The sequence below is a fragment of the Oncorhynchus nerka genome, linkage group LG13 (assembly GCF_034236695.1).
Source record: "Oncorhynchus nerka isolate Pitt River linkage group LG13, Oner_Uvic_2.0, whole genome shotgun sequence".
Classification (NCBI taxonomy): Eukaryota; Metazoa; Chordata; class Actinopteri; order Salmoniformes; family Salmonidae; genus Oncorhynchus; species Oncorhynchus nerka.
Genome location: NC_088408.1, coordinates 15,519,143 through 15,539,930, shown reverse-complemented (window position 1 = coordinate 15,539,930; position 20,788 = coordinate 15,519,143). Strand labels below are relative to the sequence as shown.

The 20,788-nt window shown below is 46.5% G+C and overlaps 1 protein-coding gene across 1 annotated transcript in view; it reads right to left on the bottom strand.

Moving 5' to 3' along the window:
• Window positions 1-993: 993 nt before the first annotated feature.
• The window catches only part of LOC115139163 (exostosin-like 3), a 65,838-nt gene continuing 46,043 nt past the window's right edge, over window positions 994-20,788 (bottom strand). The window contains exons 2-6 of the mRNA XM_065026210.1: window positions 17,070-19,667; window positions 15,968-16,095; window positions 9,443-9,587; window positions 9,161-9,289; window positions 994-7,242 (exon numbers count right to left, since the gene is read on the bottom strand). Of these exons, the coding sequence (XP_064882282.1) occupies window positions 7,033-7,242; window positions 9,161-9,289; window positions 9,443-9,587; window positions 15,968-16,095; window positions 17,070-19,211 (2,754 nt within the window). The 5' untranslated portion in view covers window positions 19,212-19,667 and the 3' untranslated portion in view covers window positions 994-7,032. The remainder of the gene's footprint in view (window positions 7,243-9,160; window positions 9,290-9,442; window positions 9,588-15,967; window positions 16,096-17,069; window positions 19,668-20,788) is intronic.

Sequence of the window (20,788 nt, the reverse complement as noted above, 5' to 3'; positions counted from 1 at the left end):
CAGAACCAAATGCACATACCGCCAACAGCGTGAAACGCATAGAAGGCTTTATCGTTGTTTTTTTACAGAAATAGTTGGTGATCGACTAGGAATGCCTTGGCGATCGACCGGTTGGTGGCCAATCCAGCACCTTTAATGTGTCACAAATTAGAGCTATTGTGTCACCCTGCATGAATGTCACGACATCTCCACACTATGTTCTTCCATGTAAATATAATCTAGTTATTCTATTTCTATTTAGATAATCCCTGGTGAGGAATAGACCTACTCTGTATGACAAGCAGCATTCCACACAGTAGTATCATGACACGTGTCCTGCTGACTCTGAAGCAGGACGTGACACACATTTGACTGTGAAACATGTTGGAAGAGGTGAACACTAGTAGTAGCACCCATGTTTTACTGTAACAAGAACCTCCTCCTCACTCCTGGCTGGAGCAGCGGGGTGCGGGGGTGTATTCTCTCATCTCTCCTTCTCTCTCTGTGATGTCAGAGCCTTAGTGTTTAGTTCAGGCATGTTGCCCAACACCCCACTCACATTGGGCCAGGTGTCCTGCAGCAAACAGCCATACCTCACAACACAAAGTCCTGTGGAATGGAGTCATTGTGACAATCTCAATTGCATACTCCTCACGTCCACTCTCCTCGCCTCCTCAAAACCCGATTGGATGAGAAAACCAGAGCTCGCTCCCCTGTGACCTTCTCTTCCAATGGGTTTTGAGGAGGCGAGGAGTATGCAATTGAGATTCTCCCATGGTGAGATTGGTGACACATTGCTCTAGTCTAGTTTGAGACCCAGTTTGCTGACTGAACTAAATCCCATAGTCTATCTTGCAGTATCATCGACTAAGCTGAACAAGCTCATGAAGTGGCTAATAACATGTGGGTGGAGAGAATGAAGCATTGCGTGTCAGGAATGTAGGCCTACTGTTCTATTTCTGCGGTAAAGGAGGAGACGGAGCTGGACAACAAAAGAACGACACGAGTCAGAGCCATGTTTTTAACCAACTTTAATTCCATGTTTGGCCTTCAATGGTTTGTTTTACCCTGTCATCATTGGTCAGTCTGGTACAGAACAGGGCTGGCAGTAGTAGTTGCAGGTGCTAGTCCAGGGCCATATTCATTAGCGAACACAAGCAAACAGCTTTAGTGTTGTAAATTAAAACTAAATCAAAACAAGCCTTTCTTATTGGACTAAATCCATATATTTCCTCTGCTTCAGTCTGTTTGGTGTATAATGAACAAGACCCAGGGTTGGGTGAGGGACAGTCACAGGAGCACAGTTTCAGAACACTTAAACACCTGGTTAAAGGAACGAGTGTCAGCTTTTTCCTGGCCCTCTTTCCTGGCTTGTTGCCATGGAAAAACCTGTGCCACTGGCCCCGAAGAAAACTGAAAGGGGAAGGATGGAGGTGGGACTTTCAAAGCACTGTGTGAGATGTCACCCGACCAGACCCCTCCCTGCCGAAGGAAATGTCAGAAGTCTGTGAGCCAGGTAATTATGCAGGCAAAATCGGGAGCTCAAACTGAAGCTACTGCACCTTATTGCAAATGGATTGACCCAGAGTAATAAAACCGGTTTAACTGAGCACATACCCAGACTGTTGTTGTCTCAAAGTCCTGATCTCAGATCAGTTTTGCTTTTCACCTGAAATGATCCGGTTAAGATTGGTGCAGGCTAGAGCTGATCCCAGGCCTGCATTTTAGGGCAAGTTTTACAACGTGCAGTCAATGACACATCGAGCTACCGCTTTCAAAGAGCAGGGACACTAAATCCCACTACGACCTCTGACGAGCCGTCAACCAGGCAAAGCCTCGATACAGGACTAAAATCGAATCCTACTACACCGGTTCTGACACTCGATCGTTTGCAAGCTCCGCCACATCCAAGGATTACAAAGGGAAACCCAGTCATGAGCTGCCTAGTGACGGAAGTCTACCAGACAAGCGAAATGCTCGCCTAGAGGAATGCACGAGAGCACCAGCTGTTCCGGACGACTGTTTGATTTCGCTCGCCATAGCCGATGTGAGGAAGACCTTTAAACAGATGAACATTCACCGCGGGGGCAGATGGGTTCACAGGACGGGTACAAAGAGCATGCTCTGATCAGCTGGCCAGTGTCTTCAGACATTTTCAACCTCTCCAGGACCCAGTCTGTAATACCTACATGTTTCAAGCAGACCACCATAGACCCTGTGTCCAAGAATGCCAAGGTAACCCGTCTAAATCACTATCGCCCCGTAGCACTCGGCTGTAGTAGAGCGGGTTGAGAGCGTCTCGTTCCTCGGCATCCACATCACTAAGGAATTAACATGGTCCAAACACACCAACACAGTCGTGAAGAAGGCACGACAACACCTCTCCCCCCCCCCCCAGGAGGATGAAAAGATTCAGCATGGGCCCTCGGATCCTCATAAAGTTCTACAGCTGCACCAGCTTGACTGGCTGCATCATCACTTGATATGGCATCTGCTTAGCATCCAACCGCAAGGCGCTACAGTGCGTGAGGCCCAGTACATCACTGGGGCTGAACTTCCTGCCATCCCAGACCTCAATAACAGGTGGTGTCAGAGGAAGGCCCTAAAAAATTGTTAGACTCCAGCCACCCAAGTCATAGACAAGCGGTACCTATGCACCAAGTCTGAAACCAATAGAACCCTGAACAGCTTCTACCCCAAACCTTAAGATTGCTAAATAGTGAACCAAATAGCTACCCAAACTATCTGCACTGACCCCCTTTTGCATCCTCTTGACTCATCACATACGCTGCTGCTAGTGCTTATTATCTATCCTATTGCCAAGTCACTTAATCCCTACCTATATGTACATATCTATCTCAATTACCTCATTCCCCTGCACATCAACTCCGTACTGGTGCCCCGTGTATAAAGCCAAGTTATCTTTACTCATTGTGGATTTATTCCTGGTGTTATTATCGTTCTATTGTTCTCTCTACATTGTTGGTAAGTAAGCATTTCACTGTTAGACTACACCAGTTCTTTACAAAGCATGTCACAAATAACACTTGATTTGGTTTTCGTTAGTGTTGTAATGGGGCCCACTGATGCCGGGTCAGTCGGGGGAGCAGGTTCCGTTGTCAGAGCTAATGGCCAAGATCACATTCCATTTTATTGCAGTCATTTCTATTCACAAACCCCTTTAGAAGCAAGCCTTAGAAGATCCATTTAATATATTCAATTAAATAAATATACAGAAAGTATATGTGGGGCGATAATGTTGAGTTCTATAAAAGTAGCCTCCCAGAGTAAGACCGATCCTATTTTCTGATCAACAGTGTTGTCATCTCTCCTGAATCATCTCAAATAAAGGATGCATTGTTAGTTTATATCATCCAGTCAAATGAATGGAATGAAGCCAGAAAAGGTCAAAGTACATGAAGTAATAAGGGCTGCATAGTACAAGGGCGGGCGCTGCTATTTTCATAGCCGGGGGACCTATTTTTGGGGGAGATGTGGGGGGGTGGCCAAGGTGGAAGAGTACCGTCTAAAGGGGGGGGGTACCAGACTGCATTGTGCACTTTACAAAACATTGTGCTGTTTTTCAGCATATAACATCGTACCTATTTGGCAAAAAAAAACATTCATTGAGCATGAAATCGTTCTGAAATGAAACTTGAGGGACCGACATGGAGACGCTGTACAGAGAAGAAGCTCCTTTTGAAGGTTCAAACTGAATGGAACTGTAACCTTCGACATGATTGGACCGTGATGATGAGAGACAGAAACACCAAAACATCTTCAGAGTCGAAATAAGCTTATTTTTCAATTCCTTGTACAATTGATGCTCCTGCGGAAGTTTCCCCTAGGTCCAGATCTGGAATCAGCTTCCCCTCTCTAATCCTAACATTAACCATTAGTGGGAGAAGTTAAAAACTGACCCAAGATCGGCATCTAGGGGCAACGTCACCCTACTCCATTACTGAACACTTAATTAGGACTACTCAGACATTTAACAATAACCATTGGTAGACCAATATCACTAACATCCAAAAAGTCAGGAAAAAAGCCAAGGTCTGACTTTACACCAATGTAGTCTGCTGTAGGCTTAATGAATGTGTTAGGTAATGTGATTCCAACTAATACAGTTTCCTATTAATATTTTACAGATTTTTCTGGTAAACTTGTAGAACTTGTGGCATAATGGTCCTGTAGTCTCCATCTGAGGTCATTTAAAGACAGAATGACAAAGACCACTTTCTAGCTTAGTTTAGGTCTGCCCATAGACATATAATCTACTGTGACATGTTCTGAGGGCCTTTACCCGTTCTAGTGATTCTATGGGTCAGCTAATAACAAGAGGTTCTGGTGACGACTGACCATCCCACATGGAGATTTACACTACTAAACACCATGTAAAAAAAGTAAGATCATTGAATAGAATACTTCTGCGACCTTCAGTGCTTCTCTCACGGTTTCATATACAAGAGTAGAGTAAATACATGTCAAATTAGTTTACAAATATAAAATAAACGACAAAAAACAAAACAATTTGTGCAATGACAAATGGTATGCCTTTGTTTCTCTCTCAAAGGGTGAAATGTCTAGCTAGTAATTCAGGAGCTCAGGGCTGGCCCACGTGGCAGTCCACTGTCTCATTCTCGCCCTGTGTCAGTTTAAAACCAGTCCGTTGTCTAGCTAGTAATTCAGGAGCTCAGGGCTGGCCCACGTGGCAGTCCACTGTCTCATTCTCTCCCTGTGTCAGTTTAAAACCAGTCTGTTGTCTAGCTAGTAATTCAGGAGCTCAGGGCTGGCCCACGTGGCAGTCCACTGTCTCATTCTCTCCCTGTGTCAGTTTAAAACCAGTCCGTTGTCTAGCTAGTAATTCAGGAGCTCAGGGCTGGCCCACGTGGCAGTCCACTGTCTCATTCTCTCCCTGTGTCAGTTTAAAACCAGTCCGTTGTCTAGCTAGTAATTCAGGAGCTCAGGGCTGGCCCACGTGGCAGTCCACTGTCTCATTCTCTCCCTGTGTCAGTTTAAAACCAGTCCGTTGTCTAGCTAGTAATTCAGGAGCTCAGGGCTGGCCCACGTGGCAGTCCACTGTCTCATTATCTCCCTGTGTCAGTTTAAAACCAGTCCGTTGTCTAGCTAGTAATTCAGGAGCTCAGGGCTGGCCCACGTGGCAGTCCACTGTCTCATTCTCTCCCTGTGTCAGTTTAAAACCAGTCCGTTGTCTAGCTAGTAATTCAGGAGCTCAGGGCTGGCCCACGTGGCAGTCCACTGTCTCATTCTCTCCCTGTGTCAGTTTAAAACCAGTCCGTTGTCTAGCTAGTAATTCAGGAGCTCAGGGCTGGCCCACGTGACAGTCCACTGTCTCATTCTCTCCCTGTGTCAGTTTAAAACCAGTCCGTTGTCTAGCTAGTAATTCAGGAGCTCAGGGCTGGCCCACGTGACAGTCCACTGTCTCATTCTCTCCCTGTGTCAGTTTAAAACCAGTCCGTTGTCTAGCTAGTAATTCAGGAGCTCAGGGCTGGCCCACGTGACAGTCCACTGTCTCATTCTCTCCCTGTGTCAGTTTAAAACCAGTCCATTGTCTAGCTAGTAATTCAGGAGCTCAGGGCTGGCCCACGTGGCAGTCCACTGTCTCATTATCTCCCTGTGTCAGTTTAAAACCAGTCCGTTGTCTAGCTAGTAATTCAGGAGCTCAGGGCTGGCCCACGTGACAGTCCACTGTCTCATTCTCTCCCTGTGTCAGTTTAAAACCAGTCCGTTGTCTAGCTAGTAATTCAGGAGCTCAGGGCTGGCCCACGTGACAGTCCACTGTCTCATTCTCTCCCTGTGTCAGTTTAAAACCAGTCCGTTGTCTAGCTAGTAATTCAGGAGCTCAGGGCTGGCCCACGTGACAGTCCACTGTCTCATTCTCTCCCTGTGTCAGTTTAAAACCAGTCCGTTGTCTAGCTAGTAATTCAGGAGCTCAGGGCTGGCCCACGTGGCAGTCCACTGTCTCATTCTCTCCCTGTGTCAGTTTAAAACCAGTCCGTTGTCTAGCTAGTAATTCAGGAGCTCAGGGCTGGCCCACGTGACAGTCCACTGTCTCATTCTCTCCCTGTGTCAGTTTAAAACCAGTCCGTTGTCTAGCTAGTAATTCAGGAGCTCAGGGCTGGCCCACGTGACAGTCCACTGTCTCATTATCTCCCTGTGTCAGTTTAAAACCAGTCCGTTGTCTAGCTAGTAATTCAGGAGCTCAGGGCTGGCCCACGTGGCAGTCCACTGTCTCATTCTCTCCCTGTGTCAGTTTAAAACCAGTCCGTTGTCTAGCTAGTAATTCAGGAGCTCAGGGCTGGCCCACGTGACAGTCCACTGTCTCATTCTCGCCCTGTGTCAGTTTAAAACCAGTCCGTTGTCTAGCTAGTAATTCAGGAGCTCAGGGCTGGCCCACGTGACAGTCCACTGTCTCATTCTCTCCCTGTGTCAGTTTAAAACCAGTCCGTTGTCTAGCTAGTAATTCAGGAGCTCAGGGCTGGCCCACGTGGCAGTCCACTGTCTCATTCTCTCCCTGTGTCAGTTTAAAACCAGTCCGTTGTCTAGCTAGTAATTCAGGAGCTCAGGGCTGGCCCACGTGGCAGTCCACTGTCTCATTCTCTCCCTGTGTCAGTTTAAAACCAGTCCGTTTAGAATGACAGTTTGAGTTTGTCTTGCAGAGTCAAGTTAAGTCACTGTCCTTGGACAGGCAGTGTTGCCAGCGTCCTCTCCTCTTTCTCTCTGCAGGCCCATAACAAGCTAAATGAAATCTGTAGTAGTTGATGATGTAACACACATGAACGACATGATGAAGAATACAATTACGTAAAAAAAAAATGAAAAGGCTTCTTGATTGGCAGAGGTTCTTCTCAGCTTCCAGTGAAGGTGTGGTCTGTCTCATTCATCCTAGATCCATTCCTGGGTTTAAGCCCTCATCCCAAAACCTCCCTCTTTCTCAGAACCAGTCCTGTCTGCTCTCTCTTCCGTCCTGCCCGAGTTCCTCAGTCTCTAGCTCCGTTCTGCCCAACGTTCTTAGCTGGGCCTAGCCATGGGCTAGATGAACTTGAAGCACTTAGTCTTGTCGTGGGGCAGACGCGTCTTGAAGAGCACAGAGTCCACGCGGAACTGCGTGTAGAGTAAGGGCATGTAGCCGTACACCTTGACAAAGAAGTTGATGCACTTGTGGCGCTCGTGGAAGTGAGAGTCGTCATGCGACAGGGCCTGCGGGCAGCCGGGGCAGCGGAAGGTCCAACGAGATGTCACCTGAGATGGGGAGAGAGAGGGAGTGTGTGAGACAGGGTGTGAGTGTGTGAGACAGGGTGTGAGTGTGTGAGACAGGGTGTGAGTGTGTGAGACAGGGTGTGAGTGTGTGAGACAGGGTGTGAGTGTGTGAGACAGGGTGGGAGTGTGTGAGACAGGGTGGGAGTGTGTGTGTGACAGGGTGTGAGTGTGTGAGACAGGGTGGGAGTGTGTGAGACAGGGTGTGAGTGTGTGAGACAGGGTGGGAGTGTGTGAGACAGGGTGTGAGTGTGTGAGACAGGGTGGGAGTGTGTGAGACAGGGTGTGAGTGTGTGAGACAGGGTGTGAGGGTGTGAGTGTGTGTGAGACAGGGTGGGAGTGTGTGAGACAGGGTGTGAGTGTGTGAGACAGGGTGTGAGTGTGTGAGACAGGGTGTGAGTGTGTGAGACAGGGTGGGAGTGTGTGAGACAGGGTGGGAGTGTGTGAGACAGGGTGTGAGTGTGTGAGACAGGGTGGGAGTGTGTGAGACAGGGTGTGAGTGTGTGAGACAGGGTGTGAGTGTGTGAGACAGGGTGGGAGTGTGTGAGACAGGGTGTGAGTGTGTGAGACAGGGTGTGAGTGTGTGAGACAGGGTGTGAGTGTGTATACATATCTAATTACAATGTAACAACCACTTCTATTGCTTTGTTGATACGGTGAACATGCAGTCGTAACATATGGTCGTACACGGAGTATACCAAGCATTGCGTTGCACCTCCCCTTGCCCTCAGAACAACCTCAATTCATTGGGGCATGGACTCTACAAGGTCTCAAAACTGTTCCACAGGGATGCTGGCCCATGTTGACTCCAATGCTTCCCACAGTTGTGTCAAGTTGGCTGGATGTCCTTTGGGTGGTGGTGATACATACGGGAAACTGTTGAGGGTGAAAAACCCAGCAGCGTTGCAGTTCTTGACAAAAAAAGGTGTGCCATACCCAGTTCAACAGGAACTTAAATATTTTGTCTAGCCAATTCACCCTCTGAACGGCACACATACACAATCCATGTCTCAATTGTCTCAAGGCTTAAACATCCTTCTTTAACCTGCCTCCTCCCCTTCATCTTCACTGATTGAAGTGGATTTAACCGGTGACATCAATAAGGGATCATAGCTTTCATCTGGATTCACCTGGTCAGTCTATGTCATGGAAAGAGCAGGTGTTGTTAATGTTTTGTACACTCAGTGTGTGTCAATGAATACTAGCACAGAAAGCTATTGGGCCAGTAACTGAAAGGTCGTTGATTAGAATCCCTGAGTCGACTCGGTGAAAAATCTGCCACTGTGCCCTGAAGAGAGGCACTTCAGATCTAATTGAAAGGCCCTCTGGATAAGAGTGTCTGCAAAATGACAAATGTAATTGTCCACGACACACAAGATGGAGGCTTACTGCATCTCTTAAGGCTGATTTTCCAGAAAAATCCAAGTCACTTAGTTACAGGAGTTTACTTCCACTGCCTGCACTATTCACCAGCCTAATTCCTACCAGATAATTCCTGTCAAGTTACACACTCCATCAAAGCATGTCCTTAAATTCCCAAACTAATTTGTAGAAACACCTCAGAATCAAGGCTCTGTATATCAAAGGGGCTAAAACTGAGGGTCTCACAACTTCCACTTGGCTCGGTTGGTATAATTAGTCCACTAGCCATAAATCTGTAAATACTAGTCAGAAATGTCTTGCAAATAGATTTAGAGGGAAACACAAGCTTAGGGCAACAATTCAATCTCGCTGTGTTCTGATTTATAATTCACAACAGCATAACGAACATGTCAGGTTGAGTAATGGTCGGTCTAAGTGAGCAGAAAAATAAATCAGCAGGGCCCGGGGTGTGTGTGTTTTTGAGAGTACCTGTGTGTGTTCAAAATGTGTACGTTCGGTGTGGGTGTGTGTGCCCACTGACCTTGATAGGGGGCTTGCGGGTGATATGCGACACCAGGAAGTTCATGGCGATGTCCTCACAGTTGATGTACTCATCCACCATGTCGCGGATGGCCTGGGGCATCACGTACGAGTACAGGTACGCATAGTACTGCAGCAGAGGATCAACCAGAGTCATGTTCATTAGGGCACATAACATTTGAAACATTGGGATGAGTAAGACAGGCGAGTTGGCAGCAGAGTTATGTCGCATAGAGGTCAGGGGTCACAGGGTTGAATGATGGGAGAGGGGGAGGGACTGTACCTTGTGAAAGAAGGCGGCGCCCGTCAGTACCATGGACAGTTCACAGGAGTAGTTAGAGTTATAGAGCCATGACTGGTGGTTGACGTCCCAGGCATGGAACCTCCCAGGGAAGCCCACGATGCGGTCCCTGGCCTCCCTCCACACTCTGATCAACACAACAACACATAGAGAAACACGATTACTGACCAGTCTGATAAACCCAGCAACACGTAGAGAAACACGATTACTGACCACACTCTGATCAACACAACGACACATAGAGAAACACGATTACTGACCAGTCTGATAAACCCAGCAACACGTAGAGAAACACGATTACTGACCAGTCTGATAAACCCAACAACACATAGAGAAACACGATTACTGACCAGTCTGATAAACACAACGACACATAGAGAAACACGATTACTGACCACACTCTGATAAACACAACAACACATAGAGAAACACGATGACTGACCAGTCTGATAAACACAACGACACATAGAGAAACACGATTACTGACCACACTCTGATAAACCCAACAACACGTAGAGAAACACGATTACTGACCACACTCTGATAAACACAACGACACATAGAGAAACACGATTACTGACCATAGTCTGATAAACACAACGACACATAGAGAAACACGATTACTGACCACACTCTGATAAACACAACGACGCATAGAGAAACACGATTACTGACCACACTCTGATAAACCCAACAACACATAGAGAAACACGATTACTGACCAGTCTGATAAACCCAACAACACATAGAGAAACACGATTACTGACCAGTCTGATAAACACAACGACACATAGAGAAACACGATTACTGACCACACTCTGATAAACATAACAACACATAGAGAAACACGATGACTGACCACACTCTGATAAACACAACAACACATAGAGAAACACGATTACTGACCAGTCTGATAAACCCAACAACACGTAGAGAAACACGATTACTGACCACACTCTGATAAACACAACGACACATAGAGAAACACGATTACTGACCATAGTCTGATAAACCCAACAACACATAGAGAAACACGATTACTGACCATAGTCTGATAAACACAACGACACATAGAGAAACACGATTACTGACCACACTCTGATAAACACAACGACACATAGAGAAACACGATTACTGACCACACTCTGATAAACACAACGACACATAGAGAAACACGATTACTGACCATAGTCTGATAAACCCAGCAACACATAGAGAAACACGATGACTGACCACACTCTGATAAACACAACGACACGTAGAGAAACACGATTACTGACCATACTCTGATACAAACCAGACTGTTATACAGTTACTAACCATAGTCTGATACAAACCAGACTGTTATACAGTTACTAACCATACTCTGATACAAACCAGACTGTTATACAGTTACTAACCATAGTCTGATACAAACCAGACTGTTATACAGTTACTAACCATAGTCTGATACAAACCAGACTGTTATACAGTTACTAACCATACTCTGATACAAACCAGACTGTTATACAGTTACTAACCATAGTCTGATACAAACCAGACTGTTATACAGTTACTAACCATACTCTGATACAAACCAGACTGTTATACAGTTACTAACCATACTGATACAAACCAGACTGTTATACAGTTACTAACCATACTCTGATACAAACCAGACTGTTATACAGTTACTAACCATTCTCTGATACAAACCAGACTGTTATACAGTTACTAACCATACTGATACAAACCAGTTACTAACCATACTCTGATACAAACCAGACTGTTATACAGTTACTAACCATTCTCTGATACCAACCAGACTGTTATACAGTTACTAACCATACTCTGATACAAACCAGACTGTTATACAGTTACTAACCATTCTCTGATACAAACCAGACTGTTATACAGTTACTAACCATACTGATACAAACCAGTTACTAACCATACTCTGATACAAACCAGACTGTTATACAGTTACTAACCATTCTCTGATACCAACCAGACTGTTATACAGTTACTAACATACTCTGATACAAACCAGACTGTTATACAGTTACTAACCATACTCTGATACCAACCAGACTGTTATACAGTTACTAACCATTCTCTGATACAAACCAGACTGTTATACAGTTACTAACCATTCTCTGATACAAACCAGACTGTTATACAGTTACTAACCATACTGATACAAACCAGACTGTTATACAGTTACTAACCATACTCTGATACAAACCAGACTGTTATACAGTTACTAACCATACTCTGATACAAACCAGACTGTTATACAGTTACTAACCATACTGATACAAACCAGTTACTAACCATTCTCTGATACAAACCAGACTGTTATACAGTTACTAACCATACTGATACAAACCAGTTACTAACCATACTCTGATACAAACCAGACTGTTATACAGTTACTAACCATTCTCTGATACCAACCAGACTGTTATACAGTTACTAACATACTCTGATACAAACCAGACTGTTATACAGCTACTAACCATACTCTGATACCAACCAGACTGTTATACAGTTACTAACCATTCTCTGATACAAACCAGACTGTTATACAGTTACTAACCATTCTCTGATACAAACCAGACTGTTATACAGTTACTAACCATACTCTGATACCAACCAGACTGTTATACAGTTACTAACCATACTGATACAAACCAGTTACTAACCATTCTCTGATACAAACCAGACTGTTATACAGTTACTAACCATACTGATACAAACCAGTTACTAACCATACTCTGATACAAACCAGACTGTTATACAGTTACTAACCATTCTCTGATACCAACCAGACTGTTATACAGTTACTAACATACTCTGATACAAACCAGACTGTTATACAGTTACTAACCATACTCTGATACCAACCAGACTGTTATACAGTTACTAACCATTCTCTGATACAAACCAGACTGTTATACAGTTACTAACCATTCTCTGATACAAACCAGACTGTTATACAGTTACTAACCATACTCTGATACCAACCAGACTGTTATACAGTTACTAACCATACTGATACAAACCAGACTGTTATACAGTTACTAACCATACTCTGATACAAACCAGACTGTTATACAATTACTAACCATACTCTGATACAAACCAGACTGTTATACAGTTACTAACCATACTGATACCAACCAGACTTATACAGTTTTATTCAATTATGTAGAGGAAAAGTCAGCATTATACAGGGGGGAATGAGCGGAGAATTTCATCAAAATGTGACCACAATATATACATATTGTACTGTACATGAAGGCCTATAATGAAAATGATTTAGCTGACAACAAGGTCTCTACAGCTCATCAGCAAAGACAGCAATCTACAAGGAGAAGAGCTGTATAGAGGTATGTGTTGTGCATTCGCTTCTCTCCCACACACTGCACCCACCCTCATCTCTGGGGGGGGTGTCCTCTTTGCATGCACACACACCTCTTCTGGAGTTACCTACATTTCTACTTCTGGTGAACAGAGGAATTCTCCATAAGTGCACACACGTCAAGTATATACTCCTATCAAACATCAGACCTTTTCCTTGGCGATCTAGCACATTCTCATTACATGCATGCTTTATAAATTCCCAGTGGAGCGGTTGTTCTAAGTTAGGAGAAACATTCCAGGAGAGTTCTAGATGATGGGGTAACAGTCCAGGAGAGTTCAAGGTGAGGATAAACATTCCAGGAGAGTTCAAGGTGAGGAGAAACATTCCAGGAGAGTTCAAGGTGAGGAGAAACATTCCAGGAGAGTTCTAGGTGAGGATAAACATTCCAGGAGAGTTCAAGGTGAGGAGAAACATTCCAGGAGAGTTCAAGGTGAGGAGAAACATTCCAGGAGAGTTCAAGGTGAGGAGAAACATTCCAGGAGAGTTCAAGGTGAGGAGAAACATTCAAGGAAGTTTCTAGGTGAGGATAAACATTCCAGGAGAGTTCAAGGTGAGGCGAAACATTCCAGGAGAGTTCTAGGTGAGGAGAAACATTCCAGGAGAGTTCTAGGTAAGGGGAACCATTCCAGGTCAGTTCCAGGAGAGGAGAAACATTCCAGGAGAGTTCAGGATAATTCTTGACAAATGACACCATTCATACAGTGCAGCATTTTGCCTGCCCAGACATGATGCAGTGGCTAACCTTTAGATGATGCACAGAGTGCTGTTCACATAATCACAAGTCCCCACTTGGGCTTTAAACGGTACTTAAAGCTACAGCCTGGGATTTAAAGCTGTTCAATAGTAAATTAAATCCTTGATATTTACCCATTGATCCTTGAAGAATGTAACTTATAAATGTCTGAGGGACATAGCATAACCATGTCTTTATCATAACCCAAAATATAGGCTGAGGTTTTATTTCTCCGTTGTTTAAGAACAGCAAGAATGTAAACAATGCATAGCTTCAAAATATGGTTAAGATTTTGTAAAAATATGTTCAGTCATTGCATGTAGAGCGCCGTCTATGGATTTGGGAGGGGTTACATTTCCCTAGCACGGCCATTTTGTTGTTTATTTTTATCCAAGAACGTAGTTTTACATATGGTATTACAGTGCATTCGGAAAGCATTTTTTTGTTTAATTACAGACGTATTCTAAAAATGATTAGATACTCCGCTCAGGTGCATCCTGTTTCCATTGATCATCCTTGAGATGTTTCTACAACCTGATTGGAGTCCACCTGTGGTAAATTCAATTGATTGGACATGATTTGAAAAGGCACACACGTCAATATAAGGTCCCTTAGTTGACAATGCATGTCAGAGCAAAAAACAAGCCATGAGGTCGAAGGAATTGTCTATAGAGCTCAGAGAAAGGATTGTGTCAAGGCACAGATCTGAGGGAGGGTACCAAAATATGTCTGCAGCATTGAAGGTCCCCAAGAACACAGTGGCCTCCGTTGTTCTTAAATGGAAGAAGTTTGGAACCACCAAGACTCTCCCTAGAGCTGGCCGCCCGGCCAAACTGAGCAATCAGGGGAGAAGGACCTTGGTCAGGGAGGTGACCAAGAACCGGATGGTCACTCCGACAGAGCTCCAGAGTTCCGCTGTAGAGATGGGAGAATCTTCCAGAAGGACAACCATCTCTGCAGCACTCCACCAATCAGGCCTTTACGTTAGAGTGGATACGCGGAAGCCACTCCTCAGCCCGCCTTGGAGTTTGACAAAAGGTACCTAAAGGACTCACAGATCATGAGAAACAAGATTCGCTGGTCTGATCAAGGAAACGTCTGGAGGAAACCTGGCACCATCCCTACGGTGAAGCACGGTGGTGGCAGGATCATGCTGTGGGGATATTTTTCAGCGGCAAGAACTGGGAGACTTGTCAGGATCGAGGGAAAGATGAATGCAGCAAAGTAGAGAGAGATCCTTGATTAAAAACTTGCTCCAGAGAACTCAGGACCTCAGACTGGGGCAAAGGTTCACCTTCCAACAGGACAACGACCCTAAGCACACAGCCAAGACAACGCAGGAGTGGCTTTCAGGACAAGTCTCTGAATGTCCTTGAGTGGCCCAGCCAGAGCCAGGACTTGAACCCGTTGAACCCGACCGAACATTTCTGGAGAGACCTGAAAATAGTTGTGCAGCGACACTCCCCATCCAACATGACAGAGCTTGAGAGGATCTACAGAAGAAAATGAGAGAAGCTCCCCCAGTACAGGTGTGCCAAGCTTGTAGCGCCATACCCAAGACTCGAGGCTGTAATCACTGTAAAGGTGCTTCAACAAAGTACTGAGTAAATGGTGTGAATACTTCCCGAATGCACCTTATATATTCAAGGTGAGGCAAGTCTAGCTCGTGTGGTGCTTGAAAATTCAACATGGTCCATTTTTCTCTTGTTGATCTGTCAGGGTCAGTGAGATGTGTTTGTTTTGTATGGTATATTCTGTGCTTCTTCCTGGGGTCCACACAAAGCATGAAATAATACAGGACATTAATAGACAAGAACAGCTCAAGGACAGAACTACATAAATGTAAAACGTCCCACACAACCTACATATCAGTACATACACACAATATCTTTGATGGAAAGGAGTTCCACGCAATCATGGCTCTATATAATACTGAAGGTTTATTTTTTATTGTTCTGGATTTTGGGACTGTGACAAGACCCCTGGTGGCATGTCCGGTGGGGTAAGTGTGTGTGTCAGTGCTGTATGTAAGTTGATTATGCAAACATTTTGAATTTAACAATGTTTCTTATAAAAACAAGAAGTGATGCAGTCAGTCTCTCCTCTACATCTAGCCAAGAGAGACTGACATGCATGGTATTGATATTAGCTCTCTGAATGTTAGAGTTTAAAAAAATATTTTGGAATAAGTGTCAATTCACACATTTTTCATTATATGTAGACAGATAATCTGTCTGCTGGGTTCCAAAGAAAAATGTATCTTTATAAATCTATTAAACACAAAACATATGGCACTTTCTTTTTCCAAAGAACTTTGGCTCTAATGACTGGTCCCAACACAGACCCCCCCCCCCCCCCCCTCACTGACCTGAACCCAAACATGATCTCGTCGTGGCGGAGGTGGGCGTCGTCGTCGATGGACAAGATGGCTTCCGTCTCCACGACGTCCCAGGGCAGGAACCGGTTGTTGAGGCTGTTCTTCTCCGTGCGCACCACCTGCAGGACAGGAGACATGTTAAAGGGATAGTGCAACATCTTAGCCCTTTTGTCTACTTCCCCAGAGTCAAATTAACTCAGGGATGAACTCATGGATACCATTTTTATGTCTCTGTGTGCAGTTTGAAGGAAGTTGAAGGTATTTTCTGGAGCCATCGCTAACTTGTGTTAGCATAAAGACTGGAAGTCCACAGGAATCTTCACTGAAAAAACATATTTTAGCATTTTGTTTATTAGTTCATTTGTAATACAATCCCAATAATGTGTGCATGCCAGCAGTCACATTTTCAAAATAGAGGACTTCCAGTGCAGAGCAAAAACAGTGTGTTGTGCATCCTTTGAGTCCTAATGTGGAATGTCATTAAAGTAGGCCTAGAGCACAGGGTAGTAAACCATGGGCCAAACCACTCAGCCCCCCTTTCTCAACAACATTCTTAGACTAACCGCTCTTTAAAAACATGAAGGTATGTCCATTAGCAATAAATATTGAAGAGGATTTTAAAATGTGTCAACCAATTAGGCTATTAATTCAAGATCATTCAACTATCCTCCCATCACAACCCCCTGCAGAGAGGGAATCTCGCCCACAGGCTGTGTCATTTGGGGTTCTTGAATATTCTGTTTAACTTCTCAACTACTATAAAAGCCAGACCTTTTCTGTGGACTAAACATGTTCTATTTCCTTTTATATCAGTGGGTGTATTTTGACTGGCTGGCCTGCAGACCTGTAGGGAAAAGCTTCAAAGCGAAGCAGGGAGAGCAGATCAAATCAGCTTCAGGAGCTAGCCTGATGTACTAGAGCGCACTCTCTCAGACACACAGCCTCAGACTGCTGCACCACATCACAGGTTGAGGTTACACTTTTTGCATTTCAGAGTATTCTCTCCCATTCAATAATATTTTTCATTCTGAGCAGTGAGAGCACTAAGCAGCAGGGGTATGTTTGGTATTCAGCGAAGGTGGAAGGTACTCACCACGATGGGCAGGCCGATGTCTGGCCACAGCAGGTCGTCTGAAGGAGGCTTGGGGGAGTTCCACACCACCACCACCTTGTTGAGGTAAGGCAGCCCGTTGAGCCTCTCCAGGGAGTTCATCAGAACCTCCTCTCTCTCATAGGTCAGCATGACCACGGTGAACTGCTCCCGGGGCACGTTCCCACCCAGCGCTGCCTGAAACTCCTTCCCCGAGCCACCCGTGCCACTGCCAATGGGGCGGAAGCCCGTGCCCGAACCCAGGAACTTGGCCTCCGAGGGCAGCACCGGGTCCAGCGGCGTGTGAGGGAAGAGGTGGAAAGGCCCCGGGGCGCGGTTCCAGGTCTGGTAGGTGTCGGATGCTGTGTAGGTGAAGTTTCGAAGGAAGCGTGGTGAGGCGTAGGGTGGCTCCGTCTCCACGGGACCCAGGTCCAGGTCGCCATTGTCGCCCATGTTAGCGTCCGTGCCCGCCATCTTGCCCGCCTTGTGGGGGATCTCCTGGGCAGGTTCCTCGTGGATGGGCGCGGGGGGCACCTGGATGCGGGTCCGGACGCTAGCCAGAATTGTGCCCAGGACGTTCTCTGAGGTAGAGAAGTAGGTTTCCCACAGGAAGCGGCCCTGCCGCCGCATGGCCAGCAGGTCATTGTCTGATAGGCTGCGTAGCAGGAAGTGCAGCTCGGTGATGCGGGGCTTGGGCACCATAATGGCCGCCTCGCTCCAGTGGACCAGCTGATGGTAGGGCAGCCTGGCATGATCCCCCAGTACCACAGGGATGGCCCCCACCTCCAGGGCCTCAAACAGCCTCATGCCGTTACCCGCTGAGGCCATCAGTTGACCATCCCCGGGGGAGATGACCAAGGCAAAGGTGGAGGCCTTAAGAACCTCTAGCCGCTCCTCCCTCTCCCCACACAGGGCCCACTCTGTGGGCAGGCTGGGCTGCGGGCTCTTACAGGTGAACTCCACCAGCACCCGGTCCAGGCGGCTGTCCTGCACTGCCTTAAGCGTTCCGATGATGCGATCGTCGTAGTCGGCTGGCGGGTCTCCCTCCATCTCCTCCTCAAAGGACTGAGGCGGCCCCTCCTGCAGGCTGCTCCTCAGAGACTCCACTCTCTCGCCCTGGAAGGTAAACAGGTACTTCCTCTTGACGGGCACCTGGGGTGGCACCTCCAGGAAGTTGGGCTCAGAGAGGGCGTGAACCAGTGGGGACACCACCAGGTCAAAGCCCTCGCGGTACTGCTGCTCAAGAAAGGTGGACTGGGCCACTGCCGCCCGGCCCGTGCTCACATTGTACAGGAAGTTCTGTGTCATGGACTTCCTGGAAAGGTGGACCAGGAGATGGTTGTGTCCGTCAGACCTCCAGTACGGCAAAGCCTTCAGCTGCTTCTCCAGCGCTGAGGGGGCCGGGAGGGGGGAGGAAGGAGACTCCTGCAGCTCCCCCACCAGCACCACATACAGACAGGCGATGCTGGGGTTGTCCGTCACGTAGATGCTGCTCTTCACCGAGGTGGCGAAGGCCTGCCTGACCAGCGGGTCCAAGGACTCACCCCAGGGGTAGGAGGCCGTGTCGTAGACGTACACAGGGAAGCCCGAGGTCATCGGGCAGCGGGCGTAGTCGAAGCAGGAGCGCAGGCGGCAGACGTGGGCAGACTTGGGCGGGGGTAGTCCTGGGTCGTCCTTGTCAGGTAATAACCTCACGGGAAGCGAGAGCTTGGGCTGGTTCTGAGCCATCAGCTCCTTGTATGAGTGCTCCGTCTGGCTGATAACGTTCTTCAACTGCAGCAGGTCCTGCTTGGCACTGTCGATGCTACGCTTGCACGCTTCGATACGCAGGTTGAGTCGGACGATCTCCCCGTTCAGCTCCTGCCGCTTGGCCTCCAGCTGAAGCAGCTCCTCGCTGACCGACTCGCGGATGCGGCACAGGTCCTGCACGTGCTTGGCTTCGCACAGCTCACCGCCGGGCCGAGGGCCGAAGATGCGCTTGTCGGGGCCGCCTGCCTCGTCGATGGTGGTGAGGTAGTAGTGGGCAATGAGCGGGAAGAAGACCAGGATGAAGAAGAGCATGAAGCTGAGCCAGGTGAGGCGCACGCGCCGCAGCACCCACGGCTGGCCACCAGCCCCCACCCCGCCACCGTTACGCTGCATCATGAGTTAGGGTCACTGGGCTCAGTGCCGCACCGGAGAGTCTACTAGTCTACAGGAATCAGCAGCCATGGTGCAACCTCGTCAACATGGTGAAAGTGTGGACGCTAAACCATCAGTTGTTCACCGACTTGTTTTTTCCTTATAAAATGTAGATCTACTTGATCTTGGTTTTGCTTTTGGTATCAGATGTCGGTGGACCTCACCTTTATCCTGCAGGTGTGCCATAGTTCAGACAAGTCAATGCCATCATTCCTTTTGTATGATGTAGTTGTATTCCTGACCTATGTAAGCACAGTGTCGGAGAGGGGAGCCCCTTCTGGGAAACGCCTTGGACGAGATCATGGCTGTTCATAGTGCAGCAGAGTGTCATCATCGGTCGGCCGCTCCTTCCCAGGTTGTGCCCATTATCTGGGTCCGAGTGGGTCTGCCGAAGAGCGAAAGGCCTCCAAATGTCAAAACCTAAAACAGATACAGAAAAACTATGTCAAAATGAGAATATATAAGGTCCCTAAAGGCCTGCACATACTGTAGGATATTGCAGTCTCAGTTGCTGGCGCTGGCACATACGCAGATTAAATACACATCTGCAGTTGACGTAGCCTACATTGGTTGACATAGCCTCGCAAGCCAATCGCAGAATGTGATGACAGAACGGAAGCAAAATGTACCATCTGGCCAGGTTGATAACAAGATTGTAATTTGGTAACATCGCACAGTGTGACGTAATAATCGTAAAAGACAATCTGATTTACAGAGTGGGAAGGCCTTTGGCTGGCATTCTTAGTATATCAGATTAATAAACTCACGGAAAGTTTAGCCTTCACATCATAGTCCAAATAGGCATCAAACCAGAACAATACACTCACTGATGATGTCACTAGGATAAATAACATTGTCAAGAATTCAAATGTGTGCTTTTGTGTGAGTGACAGATGTTTAAAGTTCATTTAAAAGTCCTATATACTGCATAATTTACTGCATTACAACACACAGCCTAGTTTTTCATTTCTCTCTACAGGCCTGAGATCAGTAAATTATCTGAAAAGCAGCACTGGGCGTACTGTATCAAAACTGCTGACAAGGTAAGATTCTAACAACAGCATCTCCTTCCTCGACTCTACATCCTTATTTGGAACGAGGGCTTTCTCCTCCTCACCAGCTTTCACATCACAGGCTACATCACTTACCAGACAGGTCTTCCTCCTGAACAGCTCAAAAACAAAAGAGGCTGCAGGATCACAATACCGACTAGGCTTCTCTGTGTTGGGGTAAACAGCAACAAAAAAGGTTTAGGTTTGCTATCAGCAGATAAATCCTAGTGCAGATAAGAGACTGATTCAGCGTAAAGGGCAGTGGTGAACGGGAGGACACCTAAAATAAAATGTTGGGTATTACTCCTCAGACAACAGCCCTAATGCATCAGTGAAGAATGAAAATAGCCTACTCTCTGGCAGACCAAAATAAAAAAAGGCATAGAACACAAACTAATCAATGCTGGTTCCAGTCTCTAACAAGGTCACGGTGTAGTATCTTCACTGCTACACCTGCAGATATTAGTGGCTAGGTCTTATCAAATAGGC